At 42.2% G+C, this 20817-nt stretch overlaps 1 protein-coding gene across 2 annotated transcripts in view; it reads right to left on the bottom strand.

The window, feature by feature from the left end:
- Nucleotides 1–761: 761 nt before the first annotated feature.
- Nucleotides 762–20817, bottom strand: part of LOC120937818 (calpain-13-like) — a 93041-nt gene continuing 72985 nt past the window's right edge. For both annotated transcript variants that reach the window (XM_040351315.1, XM_040351316.1), the window contains 7 exons: nucleotides 18316–18373; nucleotides 15488–15555; nucleotides 15275–15343; nucleotides 8515–8593; nucleotides 5332–5448; nucleotides 4152–4207; nucleotides 762–1848 (listed from right to left, as the gene is read on the bottom strand). In XM_040351315.1, the coding sequence (XP_040207249.1) occupies nucleotides 1828–1848; nucleotides 4152–4207; nucleotides 5332–5448; nucleotides 8515–8593; nucleotides 15275–15343; nucleotides 15488–15555; nucleotides 18316–18373 (468 nt within the window). In that variant the 3' untranslated portion in view covers nucleotides 762–1827. The remainder of the gene's footprint in view (nucleotides 1849–4151; nucleotides 4208–5331; nucleotides 5449–8514; nucleotides 8594–15274; nucleotides 15344–15487; nucleotides 15556–18315; nucleotides 18374–20817) is intronic.

Genomic DNA, 20817 nt, shown 5'->3' on the forward strand with positions numbered 1-20817 from the left:
CAGTATTTGTAGCTGCTGGTTTTTAATATTTTTTTTCAGCGGACATCCGCTTTAAGCCCTGTACACACGATTAGAATTTCCGATGGAAAAAGTCAGACAGACTTTTTCCATTGGAAATTCCGACCGTGTGTATGCCCCATCGGAGTAATTCCATTGGAAATTCTGATGAATTCCATCAGAGTTTAGATAGAGAACAAGGTGAAAAAACATCCGACAATACCGCCCCCCCCAGCCCCCCGTTATTCTTACCTGACCCTTCGAAAGTCCTGCGCTTGCCCACGACATCCTCTTCGTCGATCAGCCTGCCCGTTGATTGGTTACAGTAGATGGATTGAAAGAAGCACAGCCATTGGCTCGCGCTGTTGTCAATCACATCCAATGACTCGGCTCGCCGGGGGCGGGGCCGAGTCATACAGTGAGCCGCTATGGCCGCTGGCTGTATCATGGGAGCGCGCCGTAAAAACTCAACACCATGCTCGCATGAAGGTGTTGAGTCCTTGCCGGGGGAGCCGAGACACCCGCCGAGGGACCCCAGAAGACCAGGTTCGGGGCCACTCTATGCAAAACGAGCTGCACAGTGGAGGTAAGTATAACATGTTTGTTATTTAAAAAAAAAAAAATTATATATATATATATATATATATATATATATATATATATATATATATATATACATATCTTTAGTGATCCTTTAACATCCTTTAGAGAATTTCATTAATACCAGCAGAACGGGTGACTTAAAAAAACAAAAAAAACAAAGGTTATTTAAAAAAAATTAATAGAATGGCAGGTTTATATTTAGTAAAATAATTGGATTTCCATGTTCTGTGTACTGTGGGAGACCAGATTTAGTGAATGCAGGGTCCTGGGTTTAGTAAAAAGTATGTCACAATTTTATTGAGGTATATAACATAAAATACAATAATAATAACCATGTCAAAACATCAACCAAAGCTCTATTTCTGTGTTTTCCAGAGTCCGGGCTCTTTTCCAGAGTGATACTCAACTGAAAACATACGCCAAACATAGGCCATGTCTTGAAAGGGAAACTGGGTTCTTGATTAGCATAAATGATTACCATAAATAATCTTGTTAATTATATATGTACATGGGGGCAGTCATATATATTCATTATCTATACAGGTTCTAATTCTGAAATTGTGCTGCACAGGATGTATGCTTCACTGTTTCTCTCAGTAAAAAGTCTATGGGTCAAACCTGACCAAATTGAAAACTGACTCTCTATATTAACTGAACCTATTTCTGCTGTGTTTATTTTCCCAATCATTGATATAAAGATCAGTATTTACAAGTTTGTATATGAAATGTTGTAATTAAAAAAAATGGATCAGCAGACAAGTAAAATTGTGAAAATACAGTACTATTTGAAACTGGTCGGGAAAAATAATAAAAAATGTGTTCTTACTGAGGATACAGTATACTTTTAGTACATACTCGACTGTTTAAGCATGAAATAGTAACAAAATACTGGTGGAAACATAATAGAGCCACCAAAAAAACAAAGGGTTAAACAGAATGAAAGGGTGGAGGTGTCAGTAGAGCACTTGCCACTCACCACAACCCAACATTATATTAGACCTCCACAACATATCAAAATAGAACAAACCAATAAACATAAATCAAACATAACACCATCACTGTGAGCCCAGCATTCATGGCTCCTCCGCAGGCCAGCAGCCTTTCTCTAGAATATTAATATCCATGGTGTTGTCACGCTTGAGATGTTAGGATTTATGTAGATACAGGCAGGGCTCAATCTTGTTTGAGATTCCTTGTTATGGATGGAGGAACGCCAATTATTAATCTTCACATCATCAGTGCCATAAACTGGATGTAGAAAAAATATTGAAAAATGCTGAATTACAGTCGGGAATAAATATGACCAATAGGCAACCATAATATCATGTCATTTTCAGTTGATGTAACATTTTTTTGATGGCGAGTTACAGCATTACCTAAGATGAAAGTGCCTGCTTGCTCCTATAAAGCCTCGTACACACGACCGGTATTCCCGTCTGGAAAACTGCCATGAGAGCTTTTGGTCGGGAAAATCGGCCATGTGTATGCTCCATCGCAATTATCCCGACAGGAAAACTGCCAGGAAAAAAAGAGAACCAGCTCTCTTTTTTCCCGCCGGGATTCCCAGTGGTCTTTTTACCGGCAGTTTTTCTATGTGAAAAACTGCAATGGAGCATACACATGGTGTTCCCTGATGGACATGTTTCACCCTTAGGGGATTAAGCCTGCCATAGATGGATTGAAATGCAAACTGTTCAACAGTGACTGGATGAATTTCAATACATCTATGTGCAGGTTGGTTGTACACAAGTTGGTCTCTAGATTGACTTTTGTACAACCAGCCTGTCGGTTTGCTGGGAGTGCCGAGAGTGCTGTGGCACTCTGAGAGATGGTGACATTTTAGGGCTGATAAATGGAAAAGACCAGGAAGGACCCAGGCAGTAGGAAAGCATGCCAACAGGAGAAAGTAAGACAGTAGAAGGGCTGTGGTGAGAGGCGTTGGAGCTGAGTTTGCTGGATGCTGATGCATTCTGGACCAGGTGGCTGAGCTGAACTGAGGTCGCTGTGCAATTGGCTGCTCCGTTGCTTAACCTGAGACACCCACTTGTGATTCAAACTACCATCTCATAAGCCCGTCTGCGAGCCACAGAAGGAGACCACTAAGTTATTCACCATCCCGCCTGCTCCAGTGACGGTCATCCACAAGAAAGGGGGCCTCCCCACCATACTGCAACTTACTGCCCAGGAAAATTACAATTAGATTGGTGAGCGACTCCCAGACCCAAAGTGAAGCTGAACTCTTGTGAATGTTCTCTGTTCTTCTTTGCAACTAACCTGAAGATATAGACCCTACACCCACTGTAATGTAAACAGCTTTTACTGTCCTGGGATAGGTCCAACGCAGCCAGGTTAACTGTTCTGTTTCCAGACTGCTGAAATTGTGCATACCTTTATTGTATATCCAACTGCTGTAAGTAGTTTTGCCTCTGCTTTAAAGTATTCATCTACACCTAAAGATCCCTCTCCTTTGGCAAGACCAGCTATTCAAATAAGCTACTAAAACACCCAGTATATAGACACACCCCAATCTCCCTGCACACCAACGTCTTCAAAGAGCCCCAACAAAGCCTGCAGAAGATCTGCCCCAAAGACAATACTCAGGTCACCTCATCCTGAGGTCAGATCTGTGTTCTACTCTAAATCTTTATTTCTTATGCTTAAACCTAGCCCCTTTGTTTGAGTCCTCTCCAGTAGCATAGTTTATCCACATTGTTACTTTGTTTATCACTTGGGCAATTTTCTCTCATTAATGTGAGTGAGCTAATGTTTATGCCCTGGGGGTTACAGTATATGTTAAATTTGAAGCCTTCTTAAGGGATTGTGAGCAGCTAATTGTATATGCATTATTGTGTTAATGCTGGCTGACTTCATCATGCCAATATATTCTGTGATACTTTTCTGACTCTAACCTGCCAATACAGTCTGTTTTCATTATACAGAGTTGCGATTCTAAATCTTGTGTGCCTACTGAGACTTACAGAGAGGTATACTGGTGGTGTCCGTGGGGTTGAGGCCTCACAAAGGGCTGGATAAGAGCAGAGGACCTACATATATCAGTGGCTCCTGTGGGGGTAGTGCTACATAGACAAGTATTTTTATGTCTGGGTCCATTGCAGTATGTGGTAAGTCATCACCTCTTTTTGTGATGAAAGCATGATTGTGTATTTGTGCTAAAGGAGAACTCAGTGTATGAATGGAAACTTTTTGGGGAAATTGCACTGTTTAACCCCCCTCAGGATGTTTTTAACCTTTGGCCTGCCCCTAGTTGGAAACTGATAATTTAGCAATGTAGACAGAGATTGTTGCTGTGGGTTGTGTTGATCCATTTGATCATTTTGGGATTGAAAGCTGTTTAAAAATTAATAACAGATTTGGAAATGTTTTGAAATTGTGGCCAACTGCAGAGCAGAGTGAACAGAGCACTGAGCAGAGTGAACAATCAGAAATTAACTCAGTTACAGTAACATTGATTTGGTCTTTGCATTACACCATATATTGCACATTACTCTTTGCTGTTATCAGATACTTACACAACAACACTTGGCACATACCTTTTCCTGATTAATGTAAACTCCTTTCCCATCGTCTGAGAGCGTGAAGAAGGTTTCTGCAAATGTTCAGAGGAAACAGCAGAGGTCCGTAAGCCAATGTGTAACAACCTAACAATACTGATTACGTTATCTGAAAATGTGGCTGCAGTTGATCTATAAAATGTTGTTCTCAAAAAAAGCCCTAGCAAACGCTGAGCTTGCAGGACCCCAATGCAGAACTGTGTAGCAATGTCTGAGGAGAACATAATTACTTTGGGACCCTCTGGGAGTTATCACTGCTCTTCTATTGATCAGGTTATCTGTTGATAAAATACAGAAGGGTGGAAATAACGTAGTGCTCTATACCACTGGTTCATACAGATTAACGTTGACCTGCATGTTGGGTGAGGGGAAGATTGTTCAAGTTCCTGATAATTCAAACCATCAGATCCCTCAGATGAAATTTGATATGACATCTCCACTCCCTTTAGGGTTTTGGTGGCAACTGCGAGATGAGTTATGCTTAAGACATCTAAGGGCTGGACTTCCTATATTCAAGAGTTAAGACAGTACGTAACATTCCTGGAGGCAAGGTATCACAATTTAGGGTCCTAACACTGGCAAAGATTTATTTTCAGAAAGGAGCTATTCCTCCAGCTCAGTGGAGGCCCAATCTCTAGTTACTGTACAGGAGCAAAAATAGTAGAAATGGGTAAGATCTGTACTGTACAATGGGACTTATTTTGCAACAGGAGGAGCTGGAAAACACAAAGCTGGGCAAGAGAACCCATAAGTCCTAGGCAGACAGAATCAGAGTGGGGAATTATGGCAGAAAAATCTAAATCTGGCTGTTGGAATATCCAAGACATATAAGAAGCAAATGGATGACCCAGCCTATCAGGCTTCACCTCTAAATAAAATATAATTTTTAAGTGCAATAAACTTTTAAATTTACATCACAAGTTCTTAGGACCTTGAGCCCAAAATGAGATCCTATTCTCTTCACTTTGACAGATGTACTTAGCAACACATTAGTAAACATTTGGAAGACACACATGAGACCAAGACTAAAAATATTGTCCCTACATTGCTAATTTAGAAAGAAATGAATGTGCTATACTCATTTATTTGTTATGCCAAATGTTCTATATTTTAGGAATAATTGTTAAATAAAATAATTACATTCTTTGGCACAACTTACTTGAAACAGTTTTTAAGCGCACCATACACAGCAGATAGTCTACAAAGTTTAGTTTATCTTCAGAATCCCCAAAGCGAGCAATCATCCGGTTAAGTAAGTCTTTGCTGATGTTAAGTCCTAACGGGGTAAATACACAATATATCATTCTAAAATCTGACTTTAATAGTATCTGGTTAATACATTATTTACTAAGTGAACACTTAGGCCTCGTACACACCACAGGACATGTCCGATGAAAACGGTCCGCGGACCGTTTTCATCGGACATGTCCGCTCGGAGATTTCGGTCTGATGGCTGTACACACCATCAAACCGAAATCCCCGCGGACAGAGAATGCGGTGACGTAGACGACACCGACGTTCTCTATCGCGCAAGTTCAATGCTTCCACGCATGCGTCGAATCAATTCGACGCATGCGCGGGATTTCGGTCCGCTGGTTAGACGTACTAACCAGCGGACATGTCCGACGGACAGCTCTCCAGCGGACAAGTTTCTTAGCATGCTAAGAAACTTTTGTCCGCTGGAAATCTGTTCGCTAGCCTGTACACACGATCGGATCTGTCCTCTGAAACTGGTCCGCGGACCAGTTTCAGCGGACATGTCCGGTCGTGTGTGCAAGGCCTAACACTTTCTATAGTGAATATAGTGAATATAAATGAAATGATCTTACTTATAGTAAACCAACCTCATTGCCATAAATAATCGCCACAAAACTCCCCACAAAATTGGGAGCATGAAAGTGTCCAAAATGTCTTGGTTTGCTGATGTCTTAAGAGTTCCCTTCACTGGAACCAAGGGGCCAACCCCTGAAAAAAACCACACACCATAACCCCCCCTCCACTAAATGATTTAGACCAGTGCACAAAGCAAGGTCCATAAAGACATGGATGAGCAAGTTTGAGGTGGAGGAACTTGACTGTGCAGGCCAGTCAAGTTCTTCCACCCCAAACTCGCTCATTCATGTCTTTATGGACCTTGCTTTGTGCACTGGTGCACAGTCATGTTGTAACAAGAAGGGGTCATCCCCAAACTGTTCCTGCAAAGTTGGGAGCATAAAATTGTCCAAAATGTCTTGGTATGCTGCCGCCTTAAATGTTCCCTTCACTGGAACTAAGGTGCCAAGCCTAAAAAAACAACCCCAAACAATAATCCCCCCACCACCAAATGATTTGGACCCAGAGCACAAAGCAAGGTCCATAAAGACATGGATGAGCGAGTTTGGGGTAGAGGAACTTAACTGGCCTGCACAGAATCCTCCTAAACCTTGTGGACAGCCTTCCCAGAAGAGTTGAAGCTGTTATAGCTGCAAAGGGTAGGCCAACTCAATATTGAACCCTAAGGCAGGTGTCCCAATACTTTTGACAATATAGTGTATTTTGAAGCTGCTCTGGTCCAGTCACATTAATGGGTCTCAGCACCGTCTTAAGTGTGAAAGAGAGTAAGCCAGCTGTTGTTGGCAATCTCTTCTCTTCACTGAAGGCGCCATTGGAGAGATCATTTGATCGGACCGGAGCAGCTTCAGAATAAGTATAAGCATCTTTCCTTTCACAAGGTAGATAGAATGGTTTTAGAATAGGGGTGGGAGAAGGTTTAGCTTTAGTTAGATTTTGACTAAACTTCCACTTTAAAATATGTCCTCACTTAAGGTCCAAATCTGAAGGGGGATGGAGAGAGTTTACTGTCCCCTCGAGGTTTATGTATTTACTTTTAAACCAGCACTATCTGTAATACTTTATTTATTTACTTTGTTTATACCATTATTCCCGAGCTATCCCCTGAAGTTGTTCTTCTTTGCTACAAGATGCCCTCAGTTTTCAAAAGTATCATTCAACCCAAAAGACTGAGAACAGATTGTAAGTGCAAGTTGTCACAAAATTCTGGAAAAAAACATAAATTGCAGCTTCATTGTGCCCATCAAAAGCAGCCACTGTGCCCATCAAACACGGCCACTGTGCCCATCAAAAGCAGCCACTGTGCCCATCAAACGCAGCCATTGTGCCCATCAAACACAGCCACTGTGCCATCAAATGCTCCCACTGTGCAATCGAATGCTGCCACTGTGCCCATCAGATACTGCCACTGTGCCATCAACAGCTCCCACTGTGCACATCGAATGCTGCCACTGTGCCCATCGAATGCCCTCACTGTGATCCCCGCCCGCTTGCCATCTGCCTAGCACTTACCCAGTCTCGGTGGGGCAGCGGGTGACGGCGAACGGTGTCCTACATGGGTCTTCTCCCCTCCTCTCTACCCGTCCTCTCCTATAGGCGATTGGATGCCTGATAGGTGTCCAATCACAGCACCTATTGTTTCAGTCAACAGGTAATGAGTAACAGACCCCAGTTCCTGCTTGGCGGAGAGGCGGTTCAGTGTTAGAAAAGCGAATATTCATTCGCTGTTCTAATACACCGTAGTGAACTGCAAGCTCCAAGCATGGCACTCACAGGTCACCGCGTTTGACGCCTATTAGAGCCTATGGCTATAATCATGTGCTTCAAAAACACCCCCCGCCGCTGTTAATCAGGCGCCCAGCACCCGAAAAGCGGGCGAGCTCCTCAATAGGGGGTATCACCGGCGGCCATAGATAGATCCATGCGATGCATGAATCTAACCATTGGTCATAAAGGGGGTGGCTGGAGGGAGGAGGTGGTGCCCGTGCGCCCTTATGGATGCACTGCCACTGGTATTAATGCAAAAAAGCGTCAGCACTGATTTCTGCACCATCCAGGACCACCCATCTCTGAAGCTGGGCTTTTTAAATATTCTGCCCTTTTCACTTCACATCACTTTGTTCTTTTCTTTTTTGAACAAATCAAAGGAAACTTTTATCTATAAAAGATTCCTTCAAAGGGGAAACTATAAAGTGTTTTAATGGGCACATATTTTGAGTCACTATAGCAATGTTAACCTCAAGGTATTCCATATTTTTATATTCAGTAATGACAGCTTATATTGCGAAATTTGCAGACGCAGATCAAGCCGAGGGTAGGAGCTAAAGATACCATATGACCCCATATGACCCCAAAGGGTCCTGCTTTACATTTGTGGGGTCATTTTCCCCTGTGTTCTATTTAGGGGAAGTGTTGACATCTCAGACAGATATTCATGATTACTGAAAAGAGAAATGTAGAGAAAAAGTAATATAATAAAATTAAAGTAGACGGGACTAGATCTGCACAGCACCTGTGCGATTCACTGCTTTGCGGAGTTCCCCCGAATTTAAGAAACCACAGCGATTACTATCAATGTCGGCAAATATATCCTGAAAGACATAATTTGATCAGTCAGTGTAAATGCTTTAGTTGGAAACCTAGGCCTCATTAGTATTTGGTGGATTTATAACATGAAAAATGATACAATCATCACTCACTGTGATGTGTGTTTTATATCGTTCGTTGTAAAAACTGACTTTGATAACGATTTTCCATCATTTCCACACAGGACTGCTCACACTTCCTTTTATATCAAGACATTTTCACTCAAAGGTAAATTATAATGGTCTTCGGTCATTTTATTTTAGTTGTTTTTAGAATTGTAACTGCTCTTTTTTTATATATTTTTCTCTATTAAAGCTTCCCTCCAAATGTTGTCATTGCATTTGCTAGTTTGAAAAGTCTATAAAGGAAAAAAATGTTGAAAATGCACTTGTTGATTTACTAAACATTTTTGGTGCATTTCTGCTGTCTGAGTAACTGAGGCATAGCAGGGGGTGCCTTTTGACTTACGTAAGTCCCGCTGAGTATATATTGCACAACTTTATTTATTGTTTTACAAATAAACTTTCAATACATGATAAAGAGTTTAAAAGTATTAGGCCCCTTTCACACGATCGGATCCAGTTGTCCGTTTTTCAAGTGGATTCGATTGGGCCACCCATCGACTTTTATGGGTAGGTGGCTGTCAGCGGATATGTGTCCACTGACACCCGCCTGGCATCCGTTCCGACAAGATTCGATGAAAACAGACGTATGGTGATATGTTCGCCATCCGTTCAGCGGGTCGGATCAGATGAAAATGGACAGGCTGTTCATTTTCATCCGATCTCCCCATAGAGGAGAGCGGGACTCTGACAGGTCCATCTCAGCACAGTAAAGGCCCATACACACGATCAGACTTTTTGAAAACAAACTTCAAAATTAGCAGGTTTTCAAAAAAATCCGATCGTGTGTACGCTCCATCGGACAAACTTTTTTGGTTTTCATCGGACAAATGTTCACTCTGCAAACTGACAAACTTTTCGTCAACAAAAGTCCTACGGTGCAAAATCCTATCGTGTGTACAGAAGTCCATCGGACTTTAGTCCAAAGTACAAACACGCATGCTCAGAACCAATGTTAAAATCAACCAACAATAGCAGAAGTTGACTAAAGGGTGGCAGTAAAGAGCACAAAAAAGCTGAAAAAACACGTGATTTTGGGAAAGTTTGTTGAAAAAGTCCTGACGTGTGTATGCATACCAAGTTCACGGCCAACGCCCTTCAAACAAAAATCCACGGAAAAGTTTGTTTGAAGTCCGACCGTGTGTATGAGGCTTAAGCGGTTCTGAGACGCTTACTTTTGACGAACATGGCGAGGCCTGTTCTGAGTGGAACCTGTCCTGCAGCTCAGTATCAGGGTCTTGGCAGTCTTCTTATAGCCTAGGCCATCTTTATGTAGAGCAACAATTCTTTTTTTCAGATCCTCAGAGAGTTCTTTGCCATGAGGTGCCATGTTAAACTTCCAGTGACCAGTATGAGAGCGATAACACCAAATTTAACTGCTCCCCATTTACAGCTGAGACCTTGTAACACTAACGAGTCACATGACACCGCAGAGGAAAGATAGCTAACTGAGCCCAATTTGGACATTTTGACCTAGGTGTGTACTCACTTTTGTTGCCAGTGGTTTAGACATTAATGGCTCTATGTTGAGTTATTTTGAGGGGACAGCAAATTTACACTCTTATACAAGTTGTACCCTCACAACTTTACATTGTAGCAAAGTGTCATTTATGCAGTGTTGTCACATAAAAAAAAAAAAATGTCTTCAGCAATTTAAGCCAATATGTGTTCTGCTACAAATTTTTGGTAAAAAAAAATCCCAATAAGTGTATATTGATTGATTTGTGCAAAAGTTACAGCGTCTACAAACTATGGGATAGATTTATGGACTTTTTATTTTACATTTTTTTTATACTAGTAATGGCGGCGATCAGCAATTTTTAGCTAAACTGCGACATTGCGGCAGTCAAATCTGACACTAAGTGACACTTTTTGGAGACCAGTGACACCAATACAGGGATCAGTGCTAAAAATATGCACTATCACTATACTAATGACACTGGCAGGTAAGGGGTTAACACCAGGGACAATCAAAGGGTTAAATGTGTTCCCTGGGAGTGCTCTTACTGTGTGGGGGATGGTTTAACTGTAGGAAGACAGAGAAGACAAAGTAGGAAGACAGTTCCTGCTTAGCAGAAACACAAGATCTCTATCTTCCTTACTAGCAGAACGGCGATCTGCCTTGTTTATATAGGCAGACCGCTGTTCTGTTACTCTCTGAACAGTTGCCGGGTTCACGAAGACAAAACTCACATACAGGCACATGATTTTGCACTTAAGGGCCGCCCTGCCGCAGTATATGTACGTGGGGCGGTCCTTAAGCAATTAATTTGTTATTTGGTATTAATTTTATGTTATTATTGATTAAGCGCAGTGCTACTCTTTGAAGTATTTTCACTTTAAAACACTTTTAAGAATAATTTTTAACTTGATTTAGAAAAAAGAAAGTGCCACTAAAAGAAATGCAATTTTACTGGCTTTTGCTACACAGGTCTTACTGGTAGGCGCAATGTTTTCCAGACACCTTTTTTTTATCTATTTAGGGGGTAATTAACCCTGTAACGGACATATGCATGCTGCCGGGACAGTTATAGTCTTCATGCAAGGAGGACTACAAGGAACTGCATGGCTTGTCACAATTGGATGTACCACATTGTATTCTGAGCTCAAAGGGTTAATTGGACAAGTCTCTTTCATTGCTGAATGCTAATGTTCCCTTCGCATAGCTAATGAGAACTCTCTCTTGTGTAGGTAACACCCCCCCTGTGAGGTGTATGCTGTTGGGGATTATGTGTGAGTGATAATTGTTTTAAAGGTTAATTGAATTCTATTGAGAAAGGAATGTGCCTGGCCAGAAAATGTTAAGTGGTTTGCGGTGCCGAAGCGTCTAGAGACTGGTCAAGTGATTAATTCAAGGAGATGTCATTGTTTCAGGGGGTCTGTGTTGAAGCCCCCTACTGGGTGAAGGGGGGGGGCGGAAACTGTCATTGTTCTTGTAACAGTTGTAAGCAGATATAAGCAGGTGAAATATGCCAAATAAAGTCAGTCTGCTTGACCCTTCAAACGTAGCCCGTCTCGTTTCTTGGAAGGGCGTTCGATGGGATATACCGGCGGTACTTGCATATCGCAGCTTGCCAGGGAAAAGGACGTCTCCAACGGCTGAGACCCTCACACCAGTGGGTAGCCGTTACAAACCCTAATTCCCATATTAGATTAACCTTTAATATTAAGGAAGTATTATTGGTATGGCTTAAATTCTTGGAACACTTTAATGGTAGGACTATGTGGCAAGAAGAATTTATTTGTTAGGCACTTCTGCTTATTTTGACAGCTGGCTCTATTTGATTTTTTTGCAATTTGGGGCACTTATTGGTGTGCTCCTACTTGGCCTTCTTGATAGATAGTAAAGGGTAGTACAGAATTTTTGTAAAAATGTTGTATTGGAGTTATTCCCTATAATTACTGCTGTGAATCTATGGGAAAATTACTTTGGGCCCCTCCCCCTTGTGGAGTGCCCCCATAGCAAGCCGGTTGCTGTGGGGGTACTCATGCATGCTCACTCCCATACTGGCTCTCTGCGTCCATAGGACATTAAGAGCGTGGCTCAGCCCCATTCCCCACTTCACTGGCAGTGATTGACATCAGCGAGAGCCAATGACTCCTGCTGCTGCATCTCCGCCAATTCCTAGGAAGAGACCCGGGAGAGCCTCAGGTTTCATGCACAACACTGGATCAAGATTGGGCTTAGCTAAGTATTAGGGAGACTGAGGGGGGAGCTGCACACTAAAGGTTTTTTTACCTTCATGCATAGAAAACCTTTATAACCACTTTAAAGTGATTGTAAAGTCAGAATTTTTTTTTTATGTTCATGCATTCTATGCATGAAGATAAAAAAAACTTCTGTGTACAGTAGCCCCCCTCAGCCCTCCAAATACTTATCTGAGCCCCCTCTCTGTCCAGCAATGTCCACAAGTGTCTTAATCATTCAAGACTCTCCCTTGTGATTGGCTTAGGCACAGCAGTGGCACCATTGGCTCCCAATGCTGCTTGCTGTGGGGGTACTCAGAGGGAGGGGCCAGAAGCACAGAAGAGGGACCAGAGAATAGGTGGATCTGGGCTGCTCTGTGCCACTGCACAGAGCAGGTAAATATACCATGTTTGGTATATTTACAATTTACAGTCACTTTGAGGCTAGGTATGATCCAGGTAAGGTTAATATACTGGCAGATGCTCTCTCTCGCCTACAGATGAAATGTTTTTTCCCCCATGATGCACAAAGCAGATATATCCAGAGTTGCCTGTCCATGTAGGAGCTGATTTAGTAACAAACAACATAACAAAATTGGTGGCTAAGTCTGGGTATTCTTCTGCTTGGTTATACTGGTTAGCTTTTCTGAACTTTCAGAACTTAGATTGTTCCTCTTATTCTAACAGCAGAGTTTGCTTTTTCTTAATTTTTGAATGCTTCAACACTATTCTTGGTCTCATGTTCATAAGCTTCAGGATAATCATTTTTTTTTTTTTAAGCTTTACAATATACCCACTTGCATGTGCTTTTTCTCTGTTTGGCATGCATTAAATGGTTCAATTTTAATTAGATAAAATAAGCCTGATTACCTTCCTTTCACAATTGTGTAATATTACTACTGCTATTTATCTGGATGACAGCGCCCAATATTTTTTTTCAGAAACCATCCCTAGGTTGCATTGGATTGATTCAGTTATGTTAAAAACTCTTGAAAAAGCCAGAAAATGTAATAATAGAGTGATTCAAACATTTTTCATACGTTCTCTTGTTTTTTTTTTTTTCGACATTGCGACCTGAAAAGAAGGTTTGCCAGGTCTGTATCGAGATGATGGCATACGTCTCTCAGAGATTGGATTAGATATTTTAACTTATCTCCAAACAGAACTGGCTGCAGGCTGGGAGGGCTGATGACAGGTGGGATGAAGTTTCATCCCACCTGACAGTTAATAATAATTTTTAAGATAAATTATATGGCAGCTGAAGTCTCAGTGGCCTGGCTGTTAATACAGTAGATGGATTTGCCCAGTACTTTTATAATAATTGTTGTTCATGATATGTTGATTTTAAATTTATTATGAAACCAACATATTTTATTGCACGTTTCAGAGATTAGTTTCTTCGAGGGATCATGTGAGCATCAGTTTCAAGTTCCCCCTATAAATTTGTTTTAATAAATGGGGCAGGATAGGCCAATTTAGGTCACCTCTACCATGAACCTTCTGGAAAAATTGGGGGTCATCAGACATTCCAGAAAGGTTCTAGAAATCCAGGGGTGCCTTTACATTGGGTCTGTCAGAAGGGACCATCGCCAGTCTCCAGAGAGCTCCCGATCCCCCCACTCCCTTCCCTCATTGCAGGCTTTTTATGTGGTGGGTCACTTTGTTTGTTAACGGAAGGGAATAGTTAATAATCATTTTAAAGATAAATTATATAGCGGCTCAAGCCCCAATGGCTGGGCTGTAAATACAGTAGATAGATTTGCTTAATAAATGTAAAATTCTTATTGTTCATGTTTATTTTTAATTTATTATAAAACCAATAAATAAGGCCGCAGCCTATATTTTATCCACTTCTGATGTGTTAATGTGTCTTTTTTATTTCATGCTTCAAGTGATTAGCCTGGTGTCTATGGGCCAGATTCACAGTCCGGCGGCGCAGCGTAACGTAACCCGTTTACGTTACACCGCCGCAAATTTTCTGATTTAGTGCCCGATCCACAAAGCACTTACCTGGAAATTTGTGGCGGTGTATCGTAAACAGGTCCGACGCAAGGCGGCCCAATTCAAATGGGGCGGGTACCATTTAAATCAGGCGCGCTCCCGCGCCGGACGTACTGAGCATGCTCCCGTCGCAAATTTCCCGACGTGCTTTGCGCGAAATTACGACGCGCCGACGTTTTGTGAATCGCGACGTGAAAAAAAGACTTGCGCCGGGAAAAAGAAAAAATTAAAAAAAAATTCAAAAGCGACGCGGGAAAGACGGGCATACTTTAACATGGTGGAGTACTTTTACACAATGTTAAAGGTGCCCTATCTTTGCGACGGAAATCTAACACTCGCGACGACGTAAAGACGTGAAAAATCTTCGTGGATCGCCGTAACTCCTAATTTGCATATCCGACGCTGTATTACGACGCAAACTCCCCCCAGCGGTGGCCGCGGTATTGCATCCTAAGATCCGACAGTGTAAAACAATTACACCTGTCGGATCTTCTGGCTATCTATGCGTAACTGATTCTATGAATCAGTCGCATAGATAGAACAACAGATACGATGGCGTATCAGGAGATACGCCGTCGTATCTGCTCTGTGAATCTGGCCCTATGATCCTATTGAACTTACTTATATACCATGCCCATAACAGCGCATCTGCCCATGAAATGTCCAGTACAAGTGTCTGCACCTTTTAAACTACAATTTCCATTGCCATACATTACACACAGTACAGGCTGTATGCTTTTTTTTTGCATTGGAATGCAACCTTATGGTCCTGAACAGAAGTGTAGCACTGCCAATCTAAGTACACTAGTAGGTAAACTACGGTATATCATTTTTTAAATGCCAGGGCTTAGATACAATTTGATACATCTCTTTTACCTTAAACTGGGTAAGGTATCTCCACAAGCGACAGAAATTCTCAATCTCCAGTGCACCTCTTCCGGCATGCTGGCAAATGTTAAGGGGAACAGCAACTTAGCCAGGTTAAGCTCCTGGTATGGATGTTCTAGGTGCTAGCTGGATGAAGGCAGAGACAATATTTTGTCCTCTGCCTGTGCTGGTAATAAAGAGAAATAATTAAGTAAAGGATACATCCATCGATGCCAGCAATCCACGGCTGCCATCAATTGTGAATTTGAATCCATTTGGATTTGGAAATTCTACAAATCAAAAAAGGGAAAAATATATTAACAAGTGTGTGACATAAAAACTAAATATTTGGAGAAACAGAAACATCTGCCTCTGTTTGTCCCTTGAATGATCAATAATGATAAGTGCTTAGGAATACGCGCTAGCATTCAACACAGCAGCGTCCAGTGTAGGAGAGATGAGAGGGTAGATACTGTATTTAGAGGTATATTTATTTTAAAAAAATTGCAGAGTTTTTCATTCTGTGAATACCAGCAACATTGAGTGTTACTAGGCTATTTTCTCTCCTGGTTAGATGTTCTTCATAAGTATAGCGTGAATCAGGAAAATACTGCATTATGGCCACTATATGGAGATGAGGAGTATAGTAAATAAGTACAGTAAAACCTTGGATTGCAAGCATAAATCGTCCCAGAAACATGCTTGTAATCTAAAGCACTTGTATATCAAAGCAAATTTCCCCAAAAGAAATAAGGGAAACTCAAATGATTTGTTCCACAACTATTTCTTTATAAATCTTTCAGTTTATAGTCCATATATAAAGATTATAGCAATGTGTCCATCCACAAATGGAAGCCTCCACAAGGGGATTAGAAGCAAAATCCAGCAGGAGCTACAGAGTATAAAAGAGAAGAGAGGCACCTCTTATGCCCTGTACACACGATCGGTCCATCCGATGAAAACGGTCTGATGGACCGTTTTCATCGGTTAACCGATGAAGCTGACTGATGGTCAGTCGTGCCTACACACCATCGGTTAAAAAAACGATCGTGTCAGAAAGCTGTCACATAAACCACGTATGACGGCACTATAAAGGGGAAGTTCAAATCCAATGGGGCCACCCTTGGGGCTGCTTTCGTTTTAGTAAAAGACGATTCGCGCTTTTCTGTCTGTTACAGCGTGATGAATGTGCTAGCTCCATAAAGAACGCAAGTTTTATCAGAACGAGCGCTCCCGTCCCCTAATTTAGTCTGAGCATGCGTGGATTTTTAACCGATGGACGTGCCTACAAATGATCGTTTTTTTTTCTATCAGTTAGGTATCCATCGGTTAAATTTAAAACAAGATTGCTTTTTTTTTAACCTATGGGTAAATAACCGATGGGGCCTACACACGATCGGTTTGGTCCGATGAAAACGGTCCATCAGACCGTTCTCATCGGTTTGACCGATCGTGTGTACGCGGCCTAAGTGTAGAAATAAGTTGCTAAATGTTGTACCTTCATTAAATGTAACCATATTGCTACACTTAGGCCCCGTACACACGACCAAACATGTATGCTGAAACTGGTCCGTGGACCAGTTTCAGCATACATGTTTGGTCGTGTGTAGGCGCGAGCGGGCAGATTTCCAGCAAACATTTGCCCGCCGGGCCTTTTCCCAGCAGACAAATATTCCTGGACGTGTTTTAAAACCGTCCACTGGAATCCTGCCCGCTCGGACATGTACGGTCGTCAGTACAGACCTACCGTACATGTCCGAGCGCCCGCCGTCCCTCGCATGCGTCGAATGAGTTCGACGCATGCGTGGAAGCATTTAAATGGCAGGCCCGCCCACGTCGCCGTGTCATTGCCGCGGCGACGACGCGGCCACGCCCCGCGTATTGTTTACGCGTGGACTTCTGTACGATGGTTAGTACAGCCATCATACAGAAGCCCTCGGGCAGACATGTACGGTGAAAACGGTCCGACGGACCGGTTTCATCGTACATGTTTGCTCGTTAGTACCCGGCCTTAGAGGTGCCTCTCTTCTCTTTTATATTCAGTTGAGACATGACGCTACAAGACATCGCTTGTATATTAAATCAAAATGTATTTAAAAATTTTGCTTGCCTTACAAAACACTCTCAAACCAAGTTACTCTCAAACGAAGGTAGAGAATAAATGTACATGCAGTTTTGAATAGTGGATGAATGACTGAACTCTAAATTTACTCTGTGTGCAGTAAATTCCGTTTCAAACCCCTTTTTGCCTTATATAAATAGCAGTGACATCATCACAGTGCTGTACATAGTCTTTGCAGAGAGCAGAGGGGTGGGTCGGATCCAACGAGTCCACCCATTACAGGCTGTCTGCAAAAAACTACAGGAGGGGCGGAGACAAGGCCAGTCACCCTGCACAAAGAGAGAGAGCTGCAGTGACCAGTCTTTATTACAGGAAGCTCCTGCACAAGGGGCAAAGTTTACACTGGATTACTGCACAGATATGGAAGAAATATGCAAAGCATATCAAGATAAAAAAAAAAAAAAAAAAAAAAAACACATGGCTCTTGTATTCACACAATATTTGTAAAATATTTGCTCATCCTGTTTATCCTTATTTTTCTCTCTCTCCCTCATTCCCTCTCCTCCCTCTCTCCCACTCTCCCATTCTCTCTTTTCTTTGCCCCCCCCCCCTCTTTTTCTCCTCTCTATTCTGTCCTTACCACTCCTCCCACTCTCCCATTCTCTCTTCTCTTTGCTCCCCCTCTCTCTTTCTCCTCTGTCTCTCCTCTATATTCTGTCCTTACCTCTCCTCCCTCTCTCTCTCTCTCTCTCTCTCTCTCTCTCTCTCTCTCTCTCTCTCTCTCTCTCTCTCTCTCTCTCCCTCTCCTTCCTCTCTCCCCCTCCCCCCTCCCTCTCTCTGTTCATTGCTTCCTCTTTTTATCTCTCCCTATTTCTTTCTTTCTCTTTTTCTATCTTCTATTATAGCCAGGACACCCATGTGTTTGCTTTGTGACAGAATCTGTTTACAGTACAAACCTCACCAGAAGATTTAGCTGAAATGGACTCACCTTTTATAAAGACTTCATTTAGACACTTCTGTAAACTCTGGGATTTCATTATAACCTCCTTTTTTAATTGAAACAAAATATGAAAGCTGAATTTCAGTTCAAACATGTCATCATAGTTATCAAAAAAAGAATACCTTTCATGCAAAATAGAAAAATCTGCTATCTGGATCTGAAAGTGTATTTCCACCACGTTTGCAGTCAAATTTGAGAAAAAACTCACTGTGTCCCATTCACACAGCACACCTAAAATAAATATATTTTTACAATGTTTCATATTTCTTTGGAGATTGTTGGAGCGGTCTTTTGGGCAGACTGCAAGCTACTGTAGCACCCCCTGTGTACAGTGTAGGAAATTGTAGTTAGGCTCCTTTGTAGGCAGGAGAGTCAGGACCAATTTGTTTAGAGTTAGCTGGCAGAGCTCCAAGGTCTGAGTCCCCCCTCCTGGCTTCTGGAACTGCTGAAGGGTTCTAGAACTTAGAGGGTGGAGGAGCGGGAGATTAGACCTCCAATCTCTATGTGGGGATGGCCCAGAAGGTGAAGAGAGGGACCATAAATATTCTACAGCCTGGCCATGTGGGGGCAGAGTCCAGGGTCCAGTTGCCTGGAGGGGCTTTGCCCCTAGGAAGTAGAAGGAGCCAGAGAAAGATAGGGAGAGATAGAGACCAGAGCAGCAGCTGAAGCCTCACACCCTTTCAGCCTCAGCTAGGTTTAGCCGAAACCATCCTGGGAGCCATTGGGACCAGTCCAGTGGGAGACCTGTTCAGCAGTTACACGTGCCGCAAGATTCACCTAAGGGATTGAGTGAGTAACTTCTACCACTACACCCCAGAGCCTATAGAGGATAAGTGCAATACCCAGCTAGCTTTTTTAACATGGAACAGCTTAGAGCCATTAAAGTCAGTACAGCTACCCTACACCTCTTGCTAGGGTAAATTTAAAAACTTTGGAGACCTTTCTTTACAAGTTGAGCTGGTCCATTTTTCCTACAGGAGGACATCCTTGTGATTTGTGGTAGCCAGAGACAGTTTCAAGTCCTCATGTTGCATTCAAGCTACAGTTCTGGGCATACCATACCTTCCCATCCCTATCCAAGTTCATCCCCTAATAAACCAAAAACAAAAACAAAGCACCCTGGACCGCTTGTTGACTATTGAGTGAATGGCGGAAATTTCCTGTTGCTTGGCTGTACATGTGAGGGGGAACCCAAAAATACAGCGGCTCCTAAGGGGATAGTGTTTTCATTTTAAAGCGAGTCTGTCCCCAAAGACAGGGGGCACATTCACATACAATGCAGAACACTTTATTAGAACAGACAGTGTTAAAATCTGCCCCCACCTATAACTGGCATCAGCGGCAAGGAGCACATGGAAGAGCAACGCATGTAAAACAAAACGTAATAAAAAATTCCCAGACCCCCAAAAACAAGCGTAAGCTGCGACAAGACACCTCATTTGTATCCGCAGTCCTAACACTATACATTTTTGAGAGTCTCCATAATAGAAGCACATGTATTATAATCAGGGCTGCTGTTAGAATTCACGGGGCCCGTACAGACTACCTGATAGGGCCCTCCCCTTCCCAGCCAAAGGTGACTAAGGACATAGATTTATTAGTCCCTTTCTTTGCAGCCTGAGCTGCACAGATGAATGAATAGGAAGTACTCTGATGCCACGTACACACGATTTGGAATTTCCGACAACTTCCGACAACAAAACCGTGGATTTTTTTTTTCGACGGAATGTTGGCTCAAACTTGTCTTGCATAGACACAGTCACACAAATGTTGTCGGAAATTCCGATTGGCAAGAACGCGGTCACGTACAACACTACCACATGGCCGAGAAAAATGAAGTTCAATGATTCCCAGCATGCATCAAATTTTTTCACTCTTGTCAGAAATCTTGCGAGGAGCACCAGATCGTGGCTGAGGTTTGAAGCTGCCGCTGGGTCCCCCTTGTTAAAATGACGAGGCTGGGCTATTTACAGGAGGCCCATTGGTACCCCCTTATCAGCGGCCCTGGTCTCCAATATGTAGGTAGGACTACATGGGCACTAAATGTTCACTTGGATGAACACATTGGGGATATAAAGAGGGGGTTCAAAGGGCATAGCATCACTAAACATTATGCTGCAGTACATAATAAGGATCCCTCTGGTACTATTTGTCTAGAGATATATAAATGTGTCCCACATTGGAGGAGTGCTTCTAAGGTAGAAGTATCTCGACTAGAGACTAAGTGGATTTATTATTTATAAACATACTCTCCTCATGGTTTGAATGTTGAGTAGCACATCAATGCATTTATTAACTACAGTTAACCCCCTTCATTTTCAATGTGGCCTATGATACCTATTTTAAAAAAAATATGGTACTCTCCACCCCTTCTATATGATATTTTGCTTTTTATAAAATAATTTTATTGAAAAAAATATATTTTCTTTATTCAGTTTTTTTATTTTATTTTATTGATAGAGACATTTTAAATATGTATTTTTATGGATA

Source organism: Rana temporaria, chromosome 4 (assembly GCF_905171775.1).
Source record: "Rana temporaria chromosome 4, aRanTem1.1, whole genome shotgun sequence".
NCBI lineage: Eukaryota > Metazoa > Chordata > Amphibia > Anura > Ranidae > Rana > Rana temporaria.